Genomic DNA, 27,947 nt, shown 5'->3' with positions numbered 1-27,947 from the left:
GAAGTTTTTAGAACTGAACGTATGAACTGAACATGATCCTGCGCGGCTTTCAAAAGGTCATAGGGTCGGATCTAGGGGTAGGGTGCAGTTAGTGCCCCCCCCCTCCCGAGATGACTTGCGGCTTTCTAATACAACTGGTATTTTGCAAAAAAAATCCTTAGTGATGCACCCCCTCCTAAGAAAAATCCTGTATCCGCCCCTGGACCACATGCAACTGAAAAGGGACCGTTGTATGACGACTGTCCGTCACGCAATGCTTCTCCCAGCGAATGGTGTGGAACGTTGCGTGACAGTAAAATAAGTCGCTTATGCTATTGTTATAGTTGTTTTTACTGTTGAAGTCTTTAACTGTTTTTATTATTTTTCGTCGGTTAAAACTTCATATTGTAACAGGCGTTATATTCCGAAACAGTTAGTCTATTTAAATTTAGCAAAGTGATATTGACAGTTGTTTTAGTTGATCGCAATTTAAACAACGGTCTGACGGTGTTGTTATTTCCCTTGCAGTCTGTTATGGGACTTAGTCACCGACAGGTCATAGAGCTTATCCTCGGTGGTGGAACTAAGGTGATACTAAGCGCTACAGAACTCGCCAAGACTTCAATCAAGAGAGGAGGTCGAAAACGAGTGCTATCCGCAAGTAAACAGGTCCGAAAGAAGCTTCCTTTCAGGCGTGGAAGAAAGGGAACCACCTCCCCTAACCTCCCCTCCCCTGGCCCCGAAACGGGTGATAAACCGACGAAAGCGAAACCCTTCTGGAAACGGTTTGGCCGAAGAGGGAGCCAGTCACTTTCGCCTGGAAATAGTCTTCGGCGGACAAGCTCGTTGAAACGTATGGTGTCATCGCCGGAGACGAAGACGCCGCGACCTGCTTCGCCTAAACTCGTGTCGCCGTCGTTTGATTTTCGGGCGTTGTCGGATCAGTCGTCCTCTTCCGTCAGCAGCAGTCCTGCTTCGTCGCCGAGTTCGCCTTGTGCGCATGGCTTAGGTCGACCAGGTGGGTGAAACATCTAAGGTTCAGTTAGCTAGCTAACCAGTAATTAGTTTTGAAAGAAATTGTTGTGCTGCGTCCACGGTAAGCTAAAGACCTCCATTTTCCTCTGACGAAGGGCCAACGCTCCAAGCCCCGGCCTTCTTAATTCGTTTCGGCGCTTTATTAACCTTAAGTTTTTCTTTCAGGAACACTGCAAGGACTCATTCCAAAGTTACGAGCGGTCCGCTCCCCAAGAAGAAAGTCCTCGACACACGTTCCCGTGTCTCCCCTAGCCAGGACGCCATCACCCACCTCAGTCTCCCCCTCTCATGTTCACGGTCATGCGCATCAGCCACGCAGTACTTCACCTCTGACCTTGCGGGGGTCCCCAGCGTCGCCTCATTTGGCCACTATTACTCCCCAGACCTCGCCGAGGCCTGGCTCACCGCTGTTGAGGCGAGCATTATCGCCTGAGCATTTTCATTTAGGAAAACACGATAAAAAGACTGAATTTCGTACTAGAAAGACTTCTAGGGAAGAAAGGACTCCGCTCGGGAGACAGGACAGTTTTGAACGGAAAGGACGACATCGTAAACACGACACGATATATCAAGGTGTACGTTGTGTTGTTGAACAAGAAAGCTTTGTTGAACGCGCGCGGAGTGTTAGCTTGAACGAGACCAAGAGTCAAAACAAACTTGAACTCAAGTGCGACTTGCGGAGACATTCAGAAGAGGCGCCCAAGTCGTTCTTAGACCCGAAAAGTGAACCAAGGGATCGTTCAGAGGAGAAATTAGAAGAGACAGAACTTGACACGAAATTGTGACGGCTGGCCGTCATTGTGTTACTCTTCTTCGCGGCCGTTGTTTGGGCTCGTCACACAACGCTCCATTCCCATTGCGTGACAACCTAAATAACGGCATCAAAGGTGTTGCCCATGTTGAAATACTGGCGTTTTTATTACCAAGGATCGCCGATTGTGGTATTCGATCGATCTCTTGAAGTCGTTTCGCCGGAAAGATAGAAGAAGGAGCTTCGTGCATCTTGTAAATAGCTGTAAATTATTGAACATATGTAAATAGTGAGTAAAGGAGAATACTGTCATGAAATACTAACTTATAAAGTGTGATCACCAAACTCGATTTTCGTGTTTGGTGGTGGATTGCAGAAGCCTGTTTCAGTCTGTTACCCGATTGAAAAGTAGACTTGGAATCTCCAAGAAAATATATTGGACGAGTAACTGTACACTATTGTTGTAAGAGAATTGAGGAGTATACGCTCTGTGAATTAGCACAGTTCAGTAAAGAGAGCTTTTAGTGAAGTGATCTTTTGTAACAGAGAGAGAGAGAGAGATAATTTGTAATTTAATTATTAAATGGGATGTGATATCCACGACATCTTCGGACAAATTGAGGATAGAGTGATCAGAATTTACGTGTTTAGTGTGCGTGTGTGCGTATTTACTGTGTGTGTGAGTAGTTTGACGTTCGTTTGTATGTAAATCTTAGAATCTCGTAGACTAACGTAATAATCTAATGAGAGATGCTGGTTTTCTCTCGCATGTCAGTTTTCAGGCTCCCAGCTTGTGGAAAATCGAGCGAATGACCTATTTGCGCTTTTTCTTCACTATCTGGGAGTCCTGGAACAGACTAGATCCAAAAATGTGATTTAAATTTGGATTGATTCCAAACACTTATGAGAATGACATGTAGTAGTATTAGTGTTAATAGTGACTCTGATTGATCTTGCTTGATGTAAGTGAAAAAACTAACGACAAATAAAGTATCTTACTGTAGTTAACTTCTTTTCTTGCCCCTATAAAGGGATATAGGAGGCGCAGTGGCTAATGTTCGAGTGTCCTGTGGCTAGAGTCATTGTGTTGTGTTCTTAGGCAACACACTTCACTCTCAGTGTCTCTATCACTCGGGGAGTGTAATGGGTTCGGGTATAGCATTGCTTCAGTGTAACGTAGTTGGGAAATGGGGTAAAGTTCTGCGTGTATTTGGGAGAACAAGAAAAGCCGTGGAAACTATATCAGCTTGGAAGGAGCTGCGAGTCGGTACGGACCCTAGCGTTTCGTTAACTCGTAAACAAGAAAACTGATTCAGGTTTCACCATTCCTAATTGTTTCATGACACTGAGTGTCTCAATTTCTTTCGTTAGGGTAAAAAGTGTCTGGCTCACAAAAAATATATTAGTCTCGCCGTCTTGCAAAGTCTCGCATTTACCATTCGCCACCCTCAGAATTTTGAGCTCTTTTCTAGAAAATTAGTTAAATCAGGGTTCGGGCTTAAAATAAAATCAAAACAGACCTCAGTGGTTCATTGTTAAATAAAATTCCATTTGTTGTATCACTACCAAGAAAATAACATCTACAGTTTTTTTTTTTTTTTTTCCCTTTTATCTCTCTTAAATTTCTTTCATTCTGCCTTTTTTGTGGACAGAAAGTAAATAAATCAAAGAAAGGGAAAACTTCTAGTGGCTTGCTTTATCTATCCACTTTCCCGCCAAACTGAAAGAGGCACGAAGAATTCACTGTGTATCCGCGTGCCCCGCCGTTGCTATAGAAACTGATGTGGCACTAGCTTTACTCATTTGGATAAAGTGCTTTATTCTGTCTATGTAAACTCGGTTGATTGTCACTTTTATTATCTTTATGAAGATAATTCTAGACCTTGTGTTATTTGTGTAAATACTCGTAGTTTGTTCTGACATCACGGTATGAAATAAATGTGTATTTTTGACAGGACCCTGCAAATAACTCAAACACTAAGTTATTTATAGACGTTTTGGAACATTTCTATGTGAACTCCAATATGTATTTTTGTAGTTGTCTAAAAATACCTGAAAAGCGGTTTTCTTTTGTACTAACCGTAAATATCTTGCCTTTTGAATTTTTTCTCGTGTTCAGTTCATGACCAACTTTTAGTTCTGTTATTTACATCGTGATTTCGTTTCGTCAAAGGCCGGTTAACAAAGTAAAACAAACGTCTCTTTCTATTCCTTACTAAATATATCATCTATGGTAATTTCTTGTTCGTCCTTTCTTAAGTATCTACATTGGGACAAATCGCTCCAATTCTCCGCAGATCTCTCTTGTTGCGACTTCTGAGTGACTCCTTCCTCTCTCAAGGGCGGAAGACCCGTGCTCCGGGAGATTTTTCGCGCCCGACCGTGAGCTACGCTTAATCTTCGACCCCCGAGGTAATCCGGCAGAGCGTCGAAGACCACCTCTGCGTCGTGTAGGTCATACCGCCCCGGAGAACCAGTCATAGGGCTACCTCTCCGATCACCAACACTCCCCTTTCTCTGCCACGGGTATTGTGGCATCCCGAGGCTCGTTTTTCGTTGTTCCTTTGGGCTCGGAACCGACGAAAACTCCTCGACAACGCTCGGTCTAAGCTTCGCTCGACCGCTTTCTCCTTTCTGTTGAGTTTGCGAAGTTCTACGCATTGAACTCGATAAAGTCGTTTCAGAGTAATTTGTGTCAGGGTTTATTACAAATCTACCGCGAAATGCGTCACTCGTGGACCGTTTTCTTTCACCTTGTTGCTGTAATTCCTTAGGGGAACGTTCCGCAAGGCGTTTTTGTTCATTTTCAGCTCGACTTATACGTCTTTGTGGGGATTTTTCTTGCTCAATGTCCGGAAACTCCGTTCTATTTTGTAAGCGCGCGTTCACCTCGCCGATCTGTTGTGAACTCTTTGATTGCTCGACATCTTTAACTTTGCCTCCTGTTTTATCAAGTACTTTGTCCGGTTTGTTTTGGGCAAGCTGTTCATCTGAACCGTCTTTAGTCTTCTTTACGTCGTGCACGTGTAAAGCCGGCGGATAACTGCCACTTCTCCTCCTTGATGTAGCATCGTCTTCTAAAAATCTCTCCGCGTTGCGCCCGTGTGAAACTCGCTCTAAAGCTATCTCTTTTCTGTCTTCAGACGGAACAGAGCTGACTGTTGTTCTTCTAGGCTTTCTTTGAGGTTGCTCGATCAAAGACGGCACATATTGGCCGTAATTTCCCTTAGATACTTTAAGCTCTCTCTGTAAGCCATGCAGAATTTCTTTAAGCTCACGAGTTTCATTCTTGATTCGTTTGTTTGACAACTTGTGGGAAGTGTTGATAGCTTGTAACTTCTGCTTCAGCTCGTTGTCAGCTTGTGAAATTTGCGAGACGCGCGTTGTGGACGCGAGAATATTGCGTTCCTCGTAGGATCTTGAAATCTTTCTATGATCTCTATTCATGGTGTTTTGCTTTCCACTTAGTTAAAGTTTTACAGCTTTATAACACGACATCTAGAAACACGAACACTAGACCTTTGATCGACGGCCTTGAGTAAATCTCAACTTCCTTCGTAACTATAATAAGTCCTTAATAAAGAGAATTTAAATTTTCATCAATAAATGATGCGCAAAATTTTCAGACTATACTCAAAAACAGCAACAATAAATTATGCATGTTGTAAACGCAATTAATTTTGTACTTGTAATATTATGAACAATCATGTATTTTCTCGTTATACTCAATATTTAGGTTACTTTTCTAATCGTCTTAGATGATCATAAAACTATCTTCTTGCGTGCTTTAATTTAAAATTGAAGTCACGACAGTGTTTTAGAAAGAAACGCAAAATTTACTTTTTCAAGGACTTCTTATAACGTGTTAGCAGAGGCAACTTACATTTTCTGACATGAGCGAGTAAGTGTTTTCAAGAAGTTTTAGTTTATGGAACAAATATAAAATGAAAAAAGTCCTTGACGACCATGTCTTTCGCAGAATAAACCTGTCAAAATTTATATAAAAGTTAACGAACTGTCAAATAAATGCTTCAAAACTTTTCGAAGTCATTCTACGTTACACTATAATATGGGTAACTGCTACAGTCTTGTTAATTTCTAACAGTAAACAAAACTGCTAAAGGTGATGGAAGATCTGATATCGAATGCATGTTTTTAATTAATCTGTTTTTATCCTACATGCGAAATACGTTATTAGTAGAGATTTTAATAAACACTGTTGACATTGTTAAGACTGTTTATGTCAAATTCATGTATCACGCTATGGATTAAGATTATGAGGAATGCTTTGCATATGTCTGACTACGAAAGCTATGGTGGGTCATGTCGTGGGGCGGCGAAGAAAGTGTGAGCTGGTAACCGATCAAAACTGAAAACGTCAAGAAAAAACCTAATAGTGCTTCTGTGTTTTGCTTGTCGCTGGAATTCTCTGTCACTTTGATCCTTTTTTTACATCAACTATTCATCATCCTGTCATATGTGATCCCCTTTAGCTATGCAGGGCCTTTCAACATGTGAAATTAAGATACAGAAGCCTTAAATCCAGTTCTTTTAAAAATTCTTGTGATTTTGTGTTCCGTACGGAACTTGTTACGGAGATCCAATATGGTCGGAACTCAATATTGGAGTTGGTCGCGGTATAAGTATTGGATAGCCAACTCAATGAAAAAAGCCAGGAATGAACGAATTTTAAATATTGGTAAAAGTGAGAAATTTAAATTGAAAAACGTTTTCTTTGAATTTTCGAAGCCATTACGTCATGGTTATTTTTTCGCTTACTCTCTCCAGTTTTGCAAACACGACACGGTCAAGGAAAGGCTGGAGGTCTGGAAAGCCGGGAGGATATTGAGAGACCACCTCTGTTGCAGTATTATAACAAATTACCAAATTAGAGGATTTACTGTCAGATAAATGTCGCAGATCTAGGGCGGGGTTTTTTAATGACTATTATAAAACCACAACCAAAGTATTTTATATTTATATCTATGCTAGCCAAAGCAAAACTAAAACGCAAATTACGCAACTGAGCTTAATAGAACCCCAAACTAAAAGCAAGATAAAACAAAAAGAAAAAAACACACTTTCACTGTAATCGGAGGCGTGGGTCTGAACAGCCCCATCGCTATTCAGTTCATTTTGTCCCATAATTGACAAATCTCAACACACGATTACAAAGACAAAAAGAAGCCCTTTATTAGCCATCCAATTTATTTACCTTCGCTTGAAATACTGTCTTTATTGAACCATTGAAATTAAAGGAATGGCGGGGTTCCTGAATTTGACCCTGGACTTGATCTGCAAACAAATGCAAATCTCGTTAATGTTTCGTCTTGACGAAAATAATAAATTAAACAGAAGAAAATTAAGCAGCTTTATAGCTAGTTGACAACAGCTTAGGACAACAAACCGTCAACAAAACACATTCCAACGGAGAAAGTTTGCGATTGGGTTTAGAGGATCACTTGATTCGATGAAGCTAGACATCACGGTACCAGAGATTTAAAGCACAGTCGCATAGGAACCGTGCAATACGACTTTTATCAGGATGTCTTTTCATGCAACAACTGACATGGGACCGCCAAGAATTCAGTCAGTGGTTGCAGCACGAAGCGCAGCTTTGAAGATAAAACAACTCTCGTCGAGTCTTTTTGCGGAGCGAAGAAAAAAAATTGATTTATTTGACCAAGGAGACTTCGCCGTTACGTTTTCTGACGATCCAGCAAACCCGATGGAAAACGTTTTATTAAAGCCTAAACAGGATGAACGACAAAGAAGGAGGCGTTCTTCCACGATAACCCCAACTTTTGCGCGCGGATCAAGTGGTCATTCCGCTGAGGGCCCAGAGTCGCACAACACCAATCTCTTAGCACCGGGGGAAGCAAATCGCAGACGACGCTCTACCGCAACGATTTCGAGCGGATTTAGTGATCCCCTCGCAGACGCTGAGTTAGAAAACGCGTCAAGACAAGGAGATGCAAGTCCCAGACAGCGAAGAAGACGGTCCACTATGGCAGCCCGGCCTCCAACTATTTCGATCGAGCACGATCGTGTCGCAGGGGCTCCGTCACATAATACTTATCGTCTAGAGCCAGATAAGAAATTCGAACACTGGAAAGTCACAGATATCATCAAGAAAACCTTCGAACAACACTTGATCGATGAAAGCTATGATCGAGAGATTTGTCATCACATGAGTAAAACTCTCGCAGACTTGATCAAGGAACAAGTTAAATCTTTGCAGTTTTCTAGGTATAAAATAATTAGTATTGTTTCCATTGGTCAGAAGAGAGGGCAAAGTGTTCGAATGGCTAGCCGTTCCGTTTGGGATCCAAGGTTTGATGGTTATGCACAGTATTCTTACGAGAGAGGAGAGTTGTATGCTATTGGTGTAGTGTATGCAATATACTTGGAGTAACTAAGCAAATGAGTTGCCTTAAGTTATATCTCAACAACTTCGATGTTTTTTTTTTTTTGCTATGAAGGAATTCAGTCGATATAACAAAGGCGCTAAAACTAATTAAAAGCTATTCACATAAACATAGTATTGTTGCATTAAACAAAAAGCTCTTGTTATCACATCAACACCCTTCGCAACCCTTAAAATATGTTTTTATCTGACGGTGTTTCGTTTTAGAAATTAATTTTTATCGCTGTAAAAAGCAAGAGTAAAGTTTTCATTTGGTGGAAGGATTTTCACGATAATGAAAGACTTAAGAGGGACTTAAGACGGCTAAGAAGTTGTTATGTTGTCATAAAGGATTAATCTGTTGAAAATATTTATAGCACCATTTTGATTAAAGCAAGCGCTTCGCTTTAAGGGATAAAGCTCTTTGTTCTGTTGTCAACTATATCCCGTAATTTTGTCCCGTTTGACAAAATCGGTGTCAGTATTATCTCAACAAAATAATTTTGTTTAAACTGGCCGACTCTTCTGAGCTTGACTGACTTTGAATAGATTAACACGGGTCGGTAAGTTTGTTCAATAGTCTCTACAGGTATGGAGGGTTTAACCACTTGTCTGACAATCACCCCCTTAGGTGGTTTTTGGGAACAACTGGCCGACTCTTCTGAGCTTGACTGACTTTGAATAGCCGATTAACACGGGTCGGTAAGTTTGTTCAATAGTCTCTACAGGTATGGAGGGTTTAACCACTTGTCTGACAATCACCCCCTTAGGTGGTTTTTGGGAACCATTGTGACGTCATTAATTGATACGTCACAAGAGCAACTGATGCATAAACTTACAGAATGTCAGTAAACAGAGGCGACATACCAAAGACGAAAAACGTTATGCGTTTATGGTTTCTTATAATAGGACATAATTATCTTTTAATTAATGAACTTTTCTGAATGTCACAGAGTTCTGACGTCAAACACGTTTTACCAGGGAAAAGTGATAATTTGCGGTACTTCAGTCAAAAAAATGAGCTAGAGGTGTTTTATACTCAGCTGTTCTTACAATTTATGGAAACCTGATTGAGAAAATTTGAGTTAAATGCATCACTAAAGTTGGTTCGCTTTAAGCTCTTTAGAAAGAGCCATTTTACCATAAGCTTAAAAAGCTATAAGTTCTTGCGTAAAATTCCTATAAACAAGCATGTAGGAAAACACGTGTTTTCGAAAAATGATTGACGGATTTGTTTAATAAGGTCTCAAGTTCGAAGCGTTAGTTCGCGTCTTCATAACGTATGAATAATAACTGTTATGCGAGGTTTAATTTCACGTTCATAGCGTTGGTTTAATAGTTTGTTTCAGGCAGGGACACTTGACTTAACGAGTTCAAATTTGACGCTACCTACTCCCCCAGTGCAGCTAAATTGTCATACCGACAATTTTCCGATTAGTCACGAACTTTTCCGGTTAGCTTCGGCCAAATCCCTTAGCGCAACCAAGAACAAAAGTACTATTGTTCATTGCTTAATGGCAAAGTTGAAACACAACAATAGACCATTTCTTGATACATCTTGCAATAGTATTCATTTAGCTTCAATTTTTGGATTCCACAAAATTAAATATCATCGATGCGCGCAGGAAACAAAAATAACTTTAATTTTGTCACCACTGAAAAAGAAATCCCTTACTCTCCTGACAACAAATGAAAAATTGACGTCGAAATTGTTTTGAAAGTGCCCTTAAACATTGCCCAAAATATTTTACGTTTTCTTCAAGAGAAGTGCTGTTAAAGGAGTTCTGTCACGGGCAACGCATCTTGGAAAAACTGTCAAGTTTTTTCAAGTCTGTCGTTCGTAATCCGTCTTCATCTTTGTCAGTCAAAATCATCCTTGGTTATTTTCGCGTTTTTATTACTCATTTGTTGTTTTTCTATGTTAGAAAACTATTATTTTAAGGTTTTCTTCCATTCGAAAGTAATCAGAAAAATGACTTAAAATATCGTGACATTGCTCCTCTTTTTTTCCCACCACTTTAATGTTCGTATTCTTAATGATGCAAAGACAATGCACTTCACGCTTGACGGTTATAAGCAAATTCACATTGTTTCTGGCAATAATGGACATAAAGGAGACATCATAACTCTTTGAAATGACTGAATAACCAGGGCTTTTATTTGCGCACGCGAAGGGCTTACTAAGACTCTGTCAACACGCATCCAGTTTCGATAAAAAAATAAAATAAATATGTGTTTATAGTGGTCATGCACTTAGCTTCATATCTCAACGAGATAGCTAGTTTACAGGCATGCCACTGAAACAGAGGAAACAAATAATTTATAAATGAACATAACAAGGTTAAAAATCCCAACTGGCAGGAGGCAGACCAGTTGGCTATATACAAAGCGTGGTCGATGATTTGAGCTCGGGACAACAGAGAAACAAATCCAGCTAGTGGCAAGGGCAGGCCTTGAATCGGTGACCTCCGGATTACAACATCAGCGCCCTAAACCACTCGGCCACGCTTGCCTCCTTAAATAACTGATAATAACTGTTCAGTTTATATCCCTCACCCAACTTCGAACAATCTTGTTTATTGATAAATGCAGTCTCGGTGCTAAGTTTAAATGGACATTGTCACGGATTTTAGCTAAATTAAGGCGTGGGAAATGAGCATCAAATTCGGTGAAATATAAAAAATAACCTCTTAAAACAGTGAAGGAACATTTCAATAACACAGCAAATACAAAAGAAGGTACGGATGGCCAAAAGCGACGAAGATTGAAACGGATTGGCTTGCAATATGAGTTTTTGAAATATTGTTGGGCTGAACAGTTTTCAAACCTAATCTCGTTTGCTTGTAGGTTGCAATGAAGCTATGGTTTTGTCTTATTAACTCTGCTTAGATCCACAAAGTAAGTTTCTTTTCAAACTTTTTCGTAGCAAGTATTTGGCAAAACGTAATAAAATAAACCTAACAGCCGTGACACAGTCCCTTTAAGGTCAAGGGTTGCTTCGGGTGTATTGTAATTTTCAGTGATATAGTTGGATGCTTTCTCTGGAGTATGAATGTCTTTTTTCGATTACGCCCACGCATATTCAAGCGACCGTTTAGCCTTCAGGCCTTTACATAAAATTGAAACATTTTGATTAAAACCTTAGATGTTGTTCCACTTTACGTTTTGTTTGAATTAAGCTAACATTCTCTCAAGAATCACAAGATCCATCGACAAATGCCTGTTAGCAAATAACTTTGAACAAGTAATATAAAATTTTTAAGTATCAATTTAATAGCATCAAACGTCGATGTAATTATTCAACTGAGTGAAATCCACCTTGACAACGGCTTAGCGCCAGTTTGTTTATAGATTAAAAATAATGGTGTCTTTGAATATGCCCGTGATCAATAACAGCGTATCGACAAAAGAAGTTAAGTTGCTGATTTCGTTATAAACCCCCAACCTTGTTCGATAATTCTTTTGAACAGCGCAGGTTTATTGTCTCAAATTGTCTCAAACTTCTGAAACTTCGCCGAAATAATTGCATTGTCGAAATAATTGACTTCGTGTAACCACAAGCTAACTATGTTTATTCTCGCTTTATTTACATACGCCCAGCAATATAAGAAATATTAACAAGCAAATACTGAAGGCATTAGAGAGAAAAGTCTAGTTTAGGTTGAATTTCGCAATCTTCTTGACCAGATCGAGTTTTGTTAACCTTTTGCTGGTTCCCAAGGTGACGGGTGAAGCTGTAGATTCTCAAAACCCCGGACAATTCCTTTTTCAAGGCACTAAGAACTAGAATTTGTCATAAAAAGTTAATCAAAAGGTGACGAGAGGTTTGAAATTGATCGATGTTTGGGATTAAGAGGTTAAATTTAGAAGTCATTGCAGAGACACACACAATAGAGTTTTCGTAGCAGACGTTCAGATAAACGATATTGAATTTCTGATAACAAAGCAATGGCGATATTATGTTTGATTCAACATGGTGTGTTTTTCTCTAAACATGAATCATTGTTACTCGAAATAAACACCGTAAACAGTTCCCACAGCAAAGAAATGCTCCCCTTCAAAGCAAACGCTGACAAAGGTATCGAACTGGTCATTCCACAAGCAACGACTCGCTATGCGAAGACCCTGTCTCTCCTTGGATCCTATGGTAACCAAACATACCACTTTATACCGTTCTATGTTCAACTGTTTAACATTTTCCAGCACACGAGCGCTCAGCAGCTTGGCAACAAAAGGTGAATGGTTAGCACTGTAAGTGTGTGAAACTAGCGTATCCAATGCTTCTTTAATCACTGCTCTGACTTTTCCTTCTGGAAAACGGATCTTGGGCTCCAGACGGTACGTATTCTCGAAGCATCTTTTTTTGTCGTCTTTGACGCAGGTTTCAGCAGGCTTCTTCCAATTGCTAAAGTACGATGCACCTGAGATTCGCCTGGCGCCGGGAACTGAAATCTTTCTTGAAGTGCCCTCTTGTGAATATTTACGCTCACTCACGCTGTCCACCGAGACACGGCGCTGCCTGCCTTGCGAACTATCCACTGAAATTCGGCGCTGATTTTCGTTTCTGCTCTGCGAGCTTTCGTCCGACAGAGTTCGGCTATAACGGCGCACTTGACTTTGCCGTCTTCCCTGAGAAGCGCTTTCGTTCATTTTAACAAACTTTGCGTGGTTTATCAACGTTGATCAACGAAGCTTAACTGTTTCTACAAGTTACACGAAACGATCAGCTTATTTAAATTGTTCTCTCGTGTTAACGCTTAAGAGAGCAATTAGTTGCAAAGGTAATCCCAAAACAATTGTTTTCATATGGCATGATAAAAGTCACGATTTTTTATTTACGGTCTGCCGATCAAGTCACGCTAATTATAAGTTTATTTTTTGTGCCCTGGGTTTCGTAACATTTGGAAGCTTAAATAACTAAAACAAATGGTATCCGCCCCTTCTGATTGGCTTAAAATTCTGAGGTTATCGTTGTATATATGTCCCCTTTTGCCCTTCTGCTAAAACAGACGCGATATGTGTGTCTGGATTTTTTGTAGCAACGACTGTTGTAGCAACAGTGGCCAAAAACGTTTAACATTATTACATTATTATGGCATTAATTTGCTTTTCGGTCTTTTTATCAATTCCAGCAGGCTCCAATTTTAAAAGCAGTTCATGAAACGGCGGGAAAATTAGCGGAATTTCCATCTGAATTGTCTGTGAATTGATATTTCGGCGTGTGCAAGAGCTGGCCTTTTGTCTTTCTTTTTTAACCTTCTTTGGAAGTGATAATCAGTTATATTAATTTCACACATAAAATCTTGTTCTATTAATAGTTTAATCCCGTATACCGAGAGCTATGATCACTTCATTTGAGGGAGCCTCTGGTTAAATCCCACTTTGATCGATAATCTTTTGATAATTGGCTTTATGAAATGGCTTGATCCCAGTCCTCGCTTTTTTATTCGCGGACTTTCAAATATTTTCACCCGCACAAGGCTGCTTTGATTGATAAAGATCTTTGTAAACTTTCCCACAAACACCAAACCAGCGTCTAAAATGTTAACTTTGTGGTCATCAATTTAAAAAGGCGAACAGCAAATCTGAATGAAGAACAAAATTTACCCAGAAAAGCAATGGATAATCACAAAGAATAACTATCTCGTCAGAATGACGTTTAGGACTATTGATTATTTTTAAGACAAACGAAAGGTGACCCGTGCGAAGCTAGTCCAAAAATCCATAGATTACTTACAAGGTCTGAAAAGAACTGTTTTCAAAAAAAAAAATAGTCGTAACCATTCGTGTTTCTATTTCGTTCGAATTCGTGAGGCTTTCGGCGCAAATCCGAACATTTCCCGAAATTATAATCGGTCCCAGACCTCATATTACTACGGCGCTCGGTCGAGAAACACATAGAAAATGAAAAGAAAAGTCGTATTTTTTCATGGGGGGGGGGGGGGGGGGGGGGGCGGAACGGTTAACCGTTTTACAGTCTATTCCATGTAAGTCCCCTTGCCGAAATCGCATTTATCAACCGAAAACAAGCCAAAACTCCACTACCATTGAATTGTCTGATATTTGCATGTTAAATCAAAGTCGTAATCTATTTCTTCACCAAACAAAGTAAACAGTAATATTAAAGGCAGGGTTTCCAGTCAGTGATTAATTAGCAAAAGATGCGAGATAAATATAATGAGGTGTCAGTGAATTATTAGAGAGCTTTGGCAATTTATGAATATGTATACAGCTGCATAAGTCCGTCTACTTCCCAGCGAAGAAACACCCTCAGAAAATCTAAAAATAAAAACCCGCCTTTTAGAAGAGAGGGTCTCGTTGTTAGGTCCGTTTTAAAGGCGCTATTTCAAGGGGATTTCGCAGATTTCTTGGTTTAAACTGTTCTGAAATTAGTAGTAGGCAACTTAACCCATGAAAAACATTATAGTTAAACATCTAAAGGAAGATATAACCTTAATTTGTGGATAGAAATCAAACCTCGGCTATAAATATCGATATTTTTGAAGACGCGCGGAATCAACTTGAAAAAGAAATCATCCGCGGCCAAAGATGTTTGCTAACAGTTTCAGTGCTCTAATATAGCAACTTTTAATAACAATGGACTATTATTTTTTACGTTTCCTGCGACACAAGTATAAATTTTGGCTGTTCAAAAATCTGCATGGTTAAATCCATGACATAGTCCTTTTAACTTGTAACTGAAAAATGGTTAAAAACTTAACTGTTAGCCGAGAAATTAAGCAGGGTCTGCAAAATTTACTGATTGCTAAGAAATGGGCTGAAATTTTAACTAATGTTGAGAAATCGCCGAAAATTTCACTGAAAACTGAGATTCAAGCACCCCCATCCAGGCCTACAGAGAAGAATTACCAAAATATGTTCACGGAAGTACTAATAAACTTCTAAACCCTTTTAGTTTTCAATTGGAGGTTTATTTTATCTACGAGTACTTCACTGAAATCCTCTTGTCATTTGATTCGCAAACACAAGCTGCCGTTCTCTTTTTCTGCGCCCCAGAAATTATCACTGTCGTTGAAAATAGACAATTTGCATTCATTTGCGGTTCTTTTCAGTTCGATGTTATTAAAGATGTTGGCAAAAGGATAACATTCTAGTTATAAAACTTGTTTTCATAATGTCCGTACACCGAAAATGAACATATACTATACTACTAAAAAAGCTTTTTTTTGTATATTATTTTTTATAACAGAAATGAGCAGCTTTAATGAGTATTAGAATTGTTCAAAATTCATGTTAAACATATTTGCCTTATGTCGCAAAAAAAATGGTTTTAATGAGTGTAAAATTATGGAATATACATTATAGGAAACATAGCTGATAAAAATATAAACGTTATTCTTGGCGACTTATGCTTTTTACGTAATTGTATTTTTTCTCGCTTGTCAGTTTGGGCATTCAAATGAAAAAAGCTTTTTAATTAAGTAAAGAGGGATTTCGGATTGAATGAAATAATAAAGAATAAAGAAATGTGTTCCTTTCAGAGATCAAACGCAGATACAATATGAGTTACTGGACTGACGGAAAATCGTTTAACTTTCTGAAAATGATCTGTTTACCTTTAGGTCTCTCAATATGTAAAATTGATAAAAGCACATAAAAAATATAAAAATATTATATGTTGTCAAAGAATACTTATTTAAAACTTATATTTCCCGTAAAAACTGCTTCCATGAACAAATTAAACATTAAATTCACGATCGATTTCTCATATCTACCCACTGTTCGTATATGAAAAATTCGTGCTGTAAAATAATGAAGAACTCGGTATGATTAACACATAACTTTATAAAAACATGGTCGGTACAAGATATCTGAACGTATGGAAGCCCAATACCACTAACATGTAAAAAAAACTTAGGATCAGTCACAGAAAACTAAATAGCCTTTACTGTAAACTAAATTAATTTTACACAAGTAGGATTTTAATAAAATAAACTCCCATACATTTGCAAATTTTGTTAAGGATTCGTAACTCAATTCGCGGCATCAATAAACCCATGGCAAGCTACCAGTTTATGTAGAAAACAGTTTGCTGTCTGTTCTTGGACCTTTTTCCCACAATTTGGTATTTTTTGTAACTTATATACGTATATATACCAAAAACATCAGAAAGGCGCTACTGGGGCCAGAAAGTTCCCAGCGCTGTCGATATCTTTAGCTTCACTATTTCGCTTCGTTTTAGCCACTGTTGCTACATTTACAGAAGTCTTAAACAACTGCCTTGATCTTGGCACAGCGCTTGATTCAGGGACAGTACTATTATTATTCGAACTATCAGGTATTTGCTCCAACGAGCATCGTCCGCCCAGAAGATTTTTCAAAATGTCCTTGAAGGCTTTACGGTACTGCTTATTTAATGCTCCGTAAATAACAGGATTATTTGCATGATTGCAAAAGACCAATATCATTGACAGTATGTCGATCTAAAGTGGTATTTGAAAGCTGGGTTTGACCATTTCGATAAGATTTATCGTAGCAGCTGGGATGAAGCAAATTAGATACGCGCCGATTACGACGGATAACGTCTTTGTGATGCGCACTTCTTCAACATTCACCGAAGGCGCATGGCTGTTCATGGTGCCAACTCGTTTGGAATGGTGCCGGACCTGTTTGAAAATCTTGAAACAACAGAAGCTGATAATTCCCAACGGTAGCGGAACAGCGACTACAAGAAGCGCGGTAGAAAACGCGATGGAACGGCTGAAGAAAAAAATACAAACACATTTCCCGGTCTGGAATTCAAACTTTGACCAGCCAAGCAATGGCCCGATTGCAAACGGGAGAGGAATGCACCAAATAAACGCAATAATTAATGCTTGGTTTCTTGCGTTGAAAACCTTTCGATAATAGTTCTGTTTTACTACCATGAAATACCGGTTGATGCTTATTGCAGTCAAGCTGTACATGGATGAGATAACAAACTCTGTAGTCATAAATCCGTTTAGCTGACATAACGCATCGCCGAATATCCACTGTCCATAATGTCCCACAGATACTAGCATAAATATCAGATTTGTAGACTCCAGAGTGTCTGCGAAGGCCAGACTGGCAATCAAGGTTCGTCCTTTCGTTCGAACTCTATTGCCTTTCGTACTGATAAATACCACCATTAGATTTCCAAAAATACCGATTATTATTACAATGCTTAAAGCTAAAGCTGTTACCACAACCGAAGCTGTTGTCCACGGCCGACACCATTGCGAAATCGTCTGTTTTTTTTTTCTTTCAGTAAAATACAGTAACTTTTTCCGGAAGTCGAGGGAAATCCCTACAGATGCCACTTTTTCTCAAAATCGTCGATAAGTAGTGTTGTTCTTGAATGTACTTCACGACTGAAATAATTACGTGTTACACTGTGGTTAAGTTGTTAAATTTGAAGCGATGCTCTTTCACCTGCTGAATGGTAAAAATAAAAGATGTTAATTAATATTTCAACCTTATTGGTGACGCAGAGTTCGCTTCTATAAAGATATAATTCATGCTTACCGTCAAATTCCCAAGTAATTTTGCTATTTATATTTTTGTTCGTTTCTCTTTCCTTCCAGTTTTACAGTCATTGGTGATTCTGTTTGTAATTCGCCTGAAGTTTACAAGACGAAAAACATTTATGTTTTTCTCGTCATTATTGCCTTGACTGGGAGATTAAAAAGATATCACGATTACTACAGTAAGCGGCCTTGTGAATAGAATCTTTGTTAAGAGAGCTTAATCTAAGTTACACAAACCGATATCAGCACGGCTTAAGTACACACAAAAATTGAAAGTGTCAAAATTAGCCATTGCCCACAGAAACAAAAAAGAATTAATTCAATATAGGCAGGCTTTAAGCAAATATTGTGGGTACAGCTGATTAAATCCCTATTTAAATTAAAAATGAAAGAAAATTGAGTTGTCTCGATCGCAGAAATTAGGACGCGCCAGAAAATCTTTTTTCGTGTAGTTTTTATTTCCTTAAAAGAAGTATAACTGTGACGCATCAGGATCATTCATTTAGTGCTACTCAACATTAAAGTTGTATGTCTAGGTCTTTCAGCTTTCCTTCATAACACTTAAGGGAGGGAAATAGAGACAAAAGATCTTTGTTTGTTTCAAGAATCAATGAGTACGAAATAATAAATCAGCTGAAATTTGTAAATAAAATGTTTTGTTCTACTAGGTGGCAAAATGGCATATATTATGCGTACTACATGTTTCTGTCTCCTCATAAACGATAAATAAAAAAAAAAAATACTTACGACGATTTTTTAAAAGATCCTCACGAAGCCAAATTATTTGTATTCCAATACCGGGCTATAAAATGTTGTTTGCGACACCCTAATTAGAAACAAGAAGAGAAAACGGTTCGTAATGAATCACCCTTTATGAGCAAACCTTGACAAATGGAATTTCTGGCGTTTGAGTGAACACGAATTAGCCGGAAATTGAATATTTCTGCGGCACTAGAGCAGTGGAGACTGGAGCTAGCCCAGTCGAAGTGAGCATGTGCATGAGGGAGGGCTATATAAGAGATGATTATCACGTGGGAAATCATTCTAGGCCGACACCTCGTTAGCCCAGTTCGTTATTTTTAATTTTGATCTTTTACTTTTAAGTATGTCATTTTTGGTAGTCATACATTTAGTAGCTCCGTAGGATGGGCTATTTAGAGCTTGAGCCATGGTTCCTACCCAGATTTCCTGCCATATTTTTTCCCTTTCCCCTCCGGGGTTTTTTCTGGCAGATTTTTTTCTGGCCTCCGTCTTACAGTAGCTTTTATAAACTGTCGCTCAGCTTTGTTACATGTTATATAATATGGATGTAATAATAGGTTGTAGTATAACGTATTGTTATAGTCCCGGTGCTCGGCCGAAACCTCCAAAATAAACCTAATGATTTTGTACATGTTGTCTACTGCGTGGTGGAGCTGAAATGCGCTTTTTATGTAATTATACGGACAAAACGACGCTGTAGTCATATAACCTATAATAAGCCTGTCTTCACACGCGACACAAAAACAAAAGCAAACACAATACAGAGCCTATAGAAATTAACGCTCAAGAACACAAATTAAAACGTCAAAAAAAGACTTTAAATAAGTGTGTCGTTAGTGAGAATTTCTTTCAAATTGTGTCCGGTGGCCATATTGGTGTGTTACCTTTTGACCACTGTTGCCTGGCTGGGATGTTTTTGTCGATGTATATTTTTTGTTAAATTTTTCACTCCCAGAACCAAACCTCCTGTAAATGTCTGTGATTCTAATTGATTCTAACTTTTTTACAGACTTAAAAGGCTGTGGATGAAACCCTAGTGGTCATTCAAATAAAATGTATTTTGCAGTACTTTCCCATGTGGTACTGTTAAAAACGCTGTACGAGATGTTTCTCACTTTTAAATCTGTGGATGAAACCCTAGTGTGTGACCATTCAAATGCTTGAAAACTATTTAGCACTTCTTTCATTTAATACGTTTTATTATGCTGTACCCAAAGTGGGGATAAACTACAGACTAAAACTTTGTGCAATTATCAGCATGAACATATTCACAGTGTATTTATTTTGCTAAATTACAAAATCATAAAATGATTTTGTCTTTTTTTGGTGTACTCTATGTTTCTATGTAATCATCTCTAAATAAATCTGATTTTCTCGTTTTCGTTCGTGTCCATGATCTCTCCTCCAAGAAATAATGACGTCATGAGGTGAACAGGAATTTTCTTTACAAAAACAATCAGTTCTTCTTTTCTCCGTATTTTTCAAACTGCAGCTTTCTCAGATGCACTGAAGTCGCTTGTTAGAAGTAAAAGTTCTCGTCTTGCTGCAAACTTGTCTTATGCTTATCCATACCAGCTCCCACTTTATGTGTTGCACTTGGAAAGTCCTCCTCTTAGACATAATCTGCAAAATAATTAGAAGCGGTTGAGCGAGGGAAATTCTAACGCTGACAAAAACTAAAAAAAAAGATTTATCTGCTCTATGAAATGAAGAAGTAATGGCGTGTTGCGTTTGCTTGGATAAAAAAACAATCGTGCAACGTGCCAGCAACCAATTAAAACGAGCGCACTGTTTTCCAAACCAAAAGGGTGCAAAGTCAAAACCAATCGCGATTTAGCTTACGCGCGTTTTCCCGCGCTTGGCACCGGTTCCATGTTTTCCCGCGCTTGGCACCGGTTCCATGTTTTCAGGCGCTTGGCACCGGGTACACGTTTTTTTTGCGCTTGGCACTGGTTACATGTTTCCCGCGCTTGCCACTGGTTACATGTTTTCCCGCGCTTAGCTTGGCACTGGTTACATGTTTCCCCGCACTTGGCACCGGTTACATGTTTTCTATTCGAGTTCTGATTGGTATATTCCGTTATTTGTGATGGTTGTGATTTGCGAAATGTCATAAGAAAATCGTTCTGTTCACAAAAAAGATTGTTTTTAGAGCTGTTACCTTCTCTCTGATAGGATTGCCGCTTTGGCTTATCCATAATTGACAGTTCAATCCTGTCTGGATATACATATCTAAATCTCTCGCGGGGCTCCTCATTTCTTCTATCGTGCCTGGGTTGACTGTTCCCTGTACAAATGACAAAATACAGTTACTAGATAGTTACTTCTTGTCTATCTTGTCAAGAACCTAAGCCACGCTATCTTTTAAAGTCAGTCTCTCAAGGTATATTTTTCAAATCAAAAGAAACGGTTAAAATTATCGTTAACTAAGATAGAAAAGGCGCCCCCAAAAACTTTACTTTGTTTGCCATCACATTAAAAAAGTCATTGTTATGTGACTCAAAAGGAAACAAGTTTGGCTCGCATTGATTAACGGCCGCAGATGCTGTTTATCGATCGATTAAAAATATAAACGACCCTTGGAATGCGCGTTTGGATTTTCACGTATCAGTTCCTTTAAGTATTAAACAAAACCGTCAATTAGACATTTTAACCAATATAAGACTAGGGATCTTTAAATGGGAGTACGAGTTCAAGATTGAGTACAAGTACATCTTGTTAAAGCTATAGCTAGTGCTTGTACTTGCATTGAAACTCTTCATACTAATGTCGTACTGATAATCTCCCCTTCCCCAAAGGGGGGAGTCAAAGCTTTGGCACGTCGGATTGAAATTCGAAAGTCGTGCTCTTAGTCGCACTCGATCTCGTACTCATACTTTTCAGTAAAAATTTCTAATGCTTTAATAGAACAGGCACTGGGCTAAACTTAACAATAAGACTGCTTGCCATCGGTATCCATGGACTTTTTTTATTTGATTCGGGGCTTTACCTCTCGCCAACTATCGACAGATAGACAGACAGACAGACAGACAGACAGACAGACAGACACTGGGGAATAGCTCGCAGTCTTATTGTCAATTATATAAGTGTCCGTATTTTAGAAGTTAACCCTGTAGCGTTAGATCGTTAAGAAGTAGTAAAAGAAATAAAAGAAATTCAACAAAGGAGACCAACTTCTGACGTCATGTTCGGAAGACGCTCGATCCCGTCCCTCCGGGTCAATGTCTGAGGCCTGGCCATAATCATGGCAACTAAGTGACCGTCGTCTGGCGGGGACCTGGTTATTAGGGTCACGTGGTATTTTACGCTTTTTCTTCTGTTCAAATCCAAAGCTATTCCATCGACGGAATTCCTTACTGGTACCTGAAAGGTGATATGAGATAGTGTGGAGATTAGTATGTAATACAATGCACGTTCATGATTATTGTGAGTAGATGCAAAAACAACAAGACATAGATAGATACAGAAAAACAAAGCAGCTAAAGCGATTATGTGAGAGGCGCGGTGGCGTAATGGTTAGTGCGCTGTACTCCAGATCGAGCGGTCCGGGTTCGAGCCCTGGCCGGGGTCAGTGTGTTATGTTCTTTGGCAAGACACTTCACTCTCTCAGTGCCTCATCTCCACCCAGGTGTATAAATGTGTACCGGCGAATCTAATGCTTTGCTTTTTTGCGATGGACTAGCATCCTACCCATTCGCTTTTTTCACGATCCCATAATACATCTTGTTTTATTTAAATAACCCCCCAAAATTTTTGCATAAGCATTGTTTTCAATTTCTCTGGGGACGATTGCACGTCACTGTAAATCCCAAGAGAAATTGAAAACAATGCTTATGCAAAAATTTTGGGGGGTAAACAAGATGTATTATGGGAACGGTGAAAACAGCGAATGGGGGAGTAAAAATACTCATAGTCTCTTTATGCTTCGGAATTCGGGATAATCTCCGGCCTGATGGATCTCTAGGCTAGTATTCAGACTTATTATGAACAAAGGAGATATTTGAGAGGCCATGGCTTATCGTATTTGAGAGATCTAGACTAAATTTTCTTTAAACTTTATTGTGTCCTGATGACGCTCAGGACTACGTAGATACGTAGTTTGTAAAAGGGCCTAAAGAGGTGCAAGGCGCCCAAAAGTGTGAAAACCTTTATTTTATTCACATTCTTCCGTGCAGAATTAATCCAATCAGAAGTCAACTGGGAGCTGTCCTTGGCTTCTGATTGGATGGTGGTTGCACGAAAGAATGTGAATTAATTAAAGGTGGTCACACGTTTGGTCGCCTTGCTGTAAATGGAACTGGGATGTCGGCAAATTGTTTCTTGGAAAATGCGATTTGGATCACTGGGACTGGGAATCACAAACAAATAAACAAAAGAACTGGGACTGGAGTTTGGAAAATCGGGAAAACAATAGTTTGGAAAATGGGATTTCGGCAAAATTTGGGCTGTGAAATGGTTTTATACCCCCCCCCCCCCCCCTTTCAAGACCCTTTTCTAAGCTTTTGTAAGCCTTACTTTTGGTTTTCGTGGGAGAAAAAAATTGGTTAGTTTTGGTTAGCTCAGTTTTAGAACTTTTGAAAATATATTTAAGAAATGAAGCTTGTTTACCTCCATCGTCTTCAAGGCCGTGGTTGACGTAGGATTGTTTGGTTTTATCTGAACACAGCGAGTCGTGCAGGGATGGAACTCTTCCAATCTTTAGTTTGACAGTTCCGAAGGCGCGCTACGTTTGAACGAAAAAAGAGATGATAGCAATTAAAACAAAACATTTGTTAAACATTTGTAACAAGTAATAAATAGGAATTTGCAGAAAATAATTTTAGATTTGCCTTAACAAAAGGAACAGCCAATCAATTGAACTGTTTTTAAATCCCTTTGTTATACGAGAGTTTAAAACGGTTGATTTGATTGGCTAGATTTGAAACTTCCTTGTTAAAATCTAGCCAATCAAATTATTGTCTTAGAGCCATTTGTTTCTCCTGCCCCAGGCTCTGCCGGCTAAGCGGGACAAGCGGCTCTGGGGACGAGAATGCTTGTTTCTGAGGATCGAAATGCACCAATCACAGCTGTTGAAAACCAACCAATCACAGCGCAGCCGTGTGCTTTATAAGCTAACGCACAACTAGTCGACCTTATCGCCTGATGAAGACTAGCAGTATGCAGTCGAAACGTCGCGATCTCCATCACACGTGACTACGTCGTGAGACTCTACCACGATGAATAACCACAACATTTTTTACGACATTAACATTCAGCAGTACTTCACTCACCCGTAAAACTTTACAAGCTTCATCTTGAGTTGTTTTCTTAAGGCTCACTCCATTGACCTCCAGAATTTTATCCCCTTGCTTGATCAACCCATCGTTGTACGCAATACTATCCTCCGACTATTGAGAAAAGCGATGTAGAGAAAAACAAAACGGAGAAAATCAAACTATAAATGGCAGGCAGATGAGCACTGAGGATAAACAAAGGCTGGAATTTTTTTTGCAAACACCTCGACAAAGAAAGACATTGGCCGTTTTCACACTAGAAGACGGATAAGTCGTTTTACGATTTGTCCGTCTAGTGTAAATTTAAGACGGCTTTTAGACGACTTGTCCGTCTAGACACAAGTCGTCCTCGAAAAATCGTCTTCCTAGACGGAAAAATCGACGGACAAATTCAGACGCATTGTACGTCCAAAATCGTGTCCGTTTTCACACTAAGACGATTTGTCCGTCTCTGGTGTGCAAACGGCCATTATTCCTCAATAGTGCGTGTAACAGTCGCTGTTTATACAAAGACATTAAAAGAATTAATGCAGTGTTCTTTCCAGTTAAGCGCAATACACGAGTTTTGTTTCGTCATACATCTTCAGCCGAAGCGTTAAAAATATTAAAATCTGAAACTAAAATATTATATGGTAAAGTCATGAAACTTTGAGAAAACTTGTCTCCCTTTCCTGAAAAAAATTCAATTTATCTTATTGTTGTTTTAGATTGATATGCCAAAATAGCCGGTGATGCATGCCAAGAGAGTTAACAAGTTCTATAAGTGATGCATAGCTCGTATTCATCTTACCACATAAGTAACAAACACTCCTTTCTTGTCCCTAGAATAAAGTAAAAGCAGTTCATGAATATTCCATCTGTAAAGCTCGCCATGAAAACCATTCTTTTTTCAATGATTTTTCGCTGTACGTTTTATGTTGTATGTCAAAATCAGTAAACTACACAGTGAAACTTACTTTCTTGCGAGAATACAGAGTCCTAAATAGTCTGTAATGGACTTAATTAACGTTACTTCAAAAACTGTTGATGGCTCTATATTTAACAAAAAGGATAACATTGATCGATTAGTAAATCTGTTTAATTCAGTGATAATATGTAGTCTATTAGTTAGTACGTTAAATCAAACAGTCAGTCAGTCAGTCACTCAGTCAGTTAGCCAGTCAGTCAGCCAGCCAGCCAGCCAGTCAGTCAGCCAGCCAGCCAGTCAGTCAGTCAGTCAGTCAGTCCGTCAGTCCGTCAGTCCGTCAGTCAAGTTCTTTGTCCATCAGTCCGTCAGTCAGTCAGTCAGTCAGTCAGTCAGTCAGTCAGTCAGTCAGTCAGTCAGTCAGTCAGTCAGTCAGTCAGTCAGTCAGTCAGTCAGTCAATAATCATTATTTCAATAGCCATAATATTCTTTTACCTTCAGTTGAAGTAAATATCTTTTCAGGCTTTTCTCGTAAAATAGTTAGCTTTACAGGGGAAGGCGCTAATCTCAGAGCGGAAACCGCATTTTTATGACTCATTTGTTGCAGGCTCTCACCGTTTACCTAAAGAAACAGAAGTAGATTGATGGACATCAAATTTCTCCATACAATATTACTACAAAATAAATCACGCAGGTCATGAGAATTTTAAAAACGATCAACTAGTACGACGGAAAATGCATGACGAAAATTTTTATATTGACTATATGGGAGAATTTACGTACTAATCAGAGTAGCGCGTCCAATCATCATAGTTTGGATTAAAATAGGTGACCTTATATGTATCCTGAATACCATAATTAATAACTAAATGGTAATAAACTGACCTTAATGATTTGGTCTCCAATTGCTACTCTCCCATCCTTAGCTGCCGCGCTTCCTATCTCAATCACGTTTATTACCACCCCACCCTAGAAAGTAACGTAATGTTATCTTTGCATAAAACTGTACGGAGTATCTCCGTGGTCCCTGACAACTGGTCATAGTAACGTGGTAATCTTTCTCAAAATGTACGCTTTCAGTGGGGAGGGGTTTGGGATTGCGGGGAAGGAGCAAAGATGTAACTTTTCTTACTTAAAAGTCTCCCTCCCCCAGAAAAAAGCAACCAAACAAGCAAACAAACAAACAAACAAACAAACAAATTAAACAGTCCATTTGTACATTACAAAATCTAAAACACATTTGAATCATCATTAATTAAAAATGGTATCTTGTTCAAAAGTAAGCTTTTCAGATGTATTTCTTGACATAGATGTATTTTAAAATTCCGGACGTCTATTCTCAAAACGGGTTTATATTTTCTAACTTCAATACATAGTTATAGTAGTTCATGAATCAATTCAAAAATATTTAAAAAAGAATCTATATAAATATTATAATGTCTTCTTACCAGATAAGTGTCCGATCCACCGACAATTCCTAGCCCAAGACCTGCTGTTTCTTTTTCAATGGTTATCGTAGTCTCCACGAATTCTTTTATTTCTGCAGGGTTTTCTTTACGGAAAGAAATTAAACAATGGTAGATCAACACACGTTAATATTATAAACTACATTTGCATAGATAAATAAAGATCTTTGCAGGAAAAACGAGTGCACTGATATGCCGCGCAAATTTAATTCCACTTTCTCCTCCGTGAGTCACTTCATGTAAATCTGCATCATTTGTGACTGTAAGAACCATTAACAACATACTTTGTGGATTAATTATAAGCTGTTCTAGAAATACTTTGCGAAACATACTATACGAGAAGGAAATGATATGACAAAGCTTTGAGAAGTTTAAAGTCAAGTATAGAAAGCATTTTGGTCTTTAGTTCTTATTATTGTGATACTTAATGATCAATGCTACTTTTGTCGCGAACAGAGCTGACACCCTGTTAGTTCAAATTAAAATTAGGAAAAAGGTGAAGAAATTGAAAAGTAAAAACATACTTTAAAGTCTTTAAAGCCTTTAAATGTTCACAAACTAACCTAAACAACACATATAGAGCACATTTTTGACAACTGAAATTGTTCCATATTGTCGGCTGTACTATTTGTTCACTAACGACACTAAAATCGATCGCGACGTCATAAATAAATTTAGTGATTACTCACAATGCCAACCATTTTTGTACGGAAGAGTTAGTCAGTTCGTTAAAAAGAACTTCGTTAAATTCCAAAAAGACACGCATAACGATGCAAAGAGCCAACTTCTGAGGAAAACTTATGCTTTAAAGAGGGTCAGTTAAACATGATGCCGTAAAGTTTACTTCGAATTGAAGCTCTGCAGATCTGTTGGAATCGAAGGTGCGGCAGCCTATTTTGCATTTATTACACTACACTCTTTTTGAAACTTCTGAATTACATAAAAACCCATTCTCTTTCCACTTTTATTAGCAGTGTCATTATTCTTCCTACCATATTCAACAAAATAGACCAAGAAACATTAAAGAACGAGAATGTTCTACCTTCAGACAGAGCCTTTCCTGCTTTCGTTGTCTTAGACACGGGAGCCATTGGAATTCTCTCACAAAATTTCAGCATACGTACTTTACAGACCACTATCACTTCGTTTTAGACTGCGTGCAAATTCCTTTGCTTAACCGCGCTCAATTCTAATTATGTTGTCATTTGACTTCTACGTTAATCGGCTTTGCTTGATCTTGTCTAGCTTCAAAGCATGTCAAAGCGAGGCTTCAATCTTCTCTACAAAGGCATGTTATGCTGTTGACACGCTGTTTCGTTTTGTTTATTCAAGCTCAAAAACTTTGCTTTAAAATTAATTTAATTATAGGTTGCAGTCTAAAAAAAGGAAGTGTGTTTGTTTACTTTTCCAGGACTTTTGTTTTTAAGGCAGTTAATTAAAACTTGTTTTATTTTTAGCATAGAGCTGCTTGGTCGTTTTGGTCAGATAGTAAAAGCTTTCAAATGAAACAGGGAGTTAACTCACATTGAACAAGAATGGGCTCCAAACCAACAATTGTAAACCTCCAAATAAACACTATATTGAACGAGCCCTTTTCCCCATAGTAGCGCTAGCTTTAATACAAAGATTACAAACTTCGTCTCCAAATAGATATTTTGAAAGGAAACTTATCCCTAACCTCCACCATACTTTAAACTAAATTCCCTTACCCTTTGACATATCTCCAGGGTGACAAAGGTACCCCTTTGTGGTGGAGCCTCGCCGTATAGCCCACTCCACCATAGGAAGTACCCCCCTCCCCCACAATGGGGTCCCGTACTCCTATAGCGGCTATAACATGAAAAGGATTAGTTGGCATAAAC

The 27,947-nt window shown here is 38.8% G+C and overlaps 5 protein-coding genes and 1 pseudogene across 5 annotated transcripts in view; 2 read left to right on the top strand and 4 right to left on the bottom strand.

Annotated features, from left to right (window-relative positions):
* Window positions 1-2,768, top strand: part of LOC144637915 (microtubule-associated serine/threonine-protein kinase 3-like) — a 33,641-nt gene extending 30,873 nt beyond the window's left edge. Inside the window, exons 28-29 of the mRNA XM_078497003.1 lie at window positions 508-997; window positions 1,180-2,768. Coding sequence (XP_078353129.1) covers window positions 508-997; window positions 1,180-1,799 — 1,110 coding nt within the window. The 3' untranslated portion in view covers window positions 1,800-2,768. The remainder of the gene's footprint in view (window positions 1-507; window positions 998-1,179) is intronic.
* Window positions 2,769-3,885: 1,117 nt separating this feature from the next.
* Window positions 3,886-5,386, bottom strand: LOC144637919 (uncharacterized). Its single transcript, XM_078497007.1, has one exon. The coding sequence runs from the start codon at window positions 5,210-5,212 to the stop codon at window positions 3,971-3,973; it is 1,242 nt and encodes a 413-aa protein (XP_078353133.1). The 5' UTR covers window positions 5,213-5,386; the 3' UTR covers window positions 3,886-3,970.
* A 1,562-nt stretch (window positions 5,387-6,948) lies between these two features.
* Window positions 6,949-8,790, top strand: LOC144637894 (uncharacterized). Its single transcript, XM_078496984.1, has one exon. The coding sequence runs from the start codon at window positions 7,311-7,313 to the stop codon at window positions 8,178-8,180; it is 870 nt and encodes a 289-aa protein (XP_078353110.1). The 5' UTR covers window positions 6,949-7,310; the 3' UTR covers window positions 8,181-8,790.
* Window positions 8,791-11,708: 2,918 nt separating this feature from the next.
* Window positions 11,709-12,952, bottom strand: LOC144637896 (dynein light chain Tctex-type 5-B-like). The gene has a single exon (XM_078496986.1). The coding sequence runs from the start codon at window positions 12,819-12,821 to the stop codon at window positions 12,177-12,179; it is 645 nt and encodes a 214-aa protein (XP_078353112.1). The 5' UTR covers window positions 12,822-12,952; the 3' UTR covers window positions 11,709-12,176.
* A 3,185-nt stretch (window positions 12,953-16,137) lies between these two features.
* Window positions 16,138-17,380, bottom strand: LOC144637622 (melatonin receptor type 1B-A-like; annotated as a pseudogene).
* A 2,269-nt stretch (window positions 17,381-19,649) lies between these two features.
* Window positions 19,650-27,355, bottom strand: LOC144638441 (multiple PDZ domain protein-like). Its single transcript, XM_078497639.1, has 11 exons — window positions 27,128-27,355; window positions 26,068-26,171; window positions 25,505-25,588; window positions 25,115-25,241; window positions 24,672-24,747; window positions 24,506-24,536; window positions 23,713-23,829; window positions 23,051-23,165; window positions 21,617-21,805; window positions 20,604-20,729; window positions 19,650-20,065 (listed from the first exon to the last, which is right to left on the bottom strand). The coding sequence occupies exons 1-11, from the start codon at window positions 27,201-27,203 to the stop codon at window positions 20,055-20,057; spliced, it is 1,056 nt and encodes a 351-aa protein (XP_078353765.1). The 5' UTR covers window positions 27,204-27,355; the 3' UTR covers window positions 19,650-20,054.
* Window positions 27,356-27,947: the final 592 nt, after the last annotated feature.

The sequence above is a fragment of the Oculina patagonica genome, chromosome 14 (assembly GCF_052425735.1).
Source record: "Oculina patagonica isolate OP01 chromosome 14, crgOcupat, whole genome shotgun sequence".
NCBI classification, from domain to species: Eukaryota; Metazoa; Cnidaria; class Anthozoa; order Scleractinia; family Oculinidae; genus Oculina; species Oculina patagonica.
This window is presented reverse-complemented; position numbering and strand designations above follow the sequence as displayed.

What these genes read in the sequence shown, in the direction of transcription:
- LOC144637919 (XM_078497007.1), bottom strand. Translation starts at nt 5,212, where the DNA reads ATGAATAGAGATCATAGAAAGATTTCAAGATCCTACGAGGAACGCAAT.
- LOC144637894 (XM_078496984.1), top strand. Translation starts at nt 7,311, where the DNA reads ATGTCTTTTCATGCAACAACTGACATGGGACCGCCAAGAATTCAGTCA.
- LOC144637896 (XM_078496986.1), bottom strand. Translation starts at nt 12,821, where the DNA reads ATGAACGAAAGCGCTTCTCAGGGAAGACGGCAAAGTCAAGTGCGCCGT.
- LOC144638441 (XM_078497639.1), bottom strand. Translation starts at nt 27,203, where the DNA reads ATGCTGAAATTTTGTGAGAGAATTCCAATGGCTCCCGTGTCTAAGACA. An exon ending in TTGGAGACCAAATCATTAAG is followed by an intron (nt 25,242 to 25,504) that starts GTCAGTTTATTA and finishes CTGTTTCTTTAG; the next exon opens with GTAAACGGTGAGAGCCTGCA. An exon ending in CGGCCTTGAAGACGATGGAG is followed by an intron (nt 21,806 to 23,050) that starts GTAAACAAGCTT and finishes ATCACCTTTCAG; the next exon opens with GTACCAGTAAGGAATTCCGT.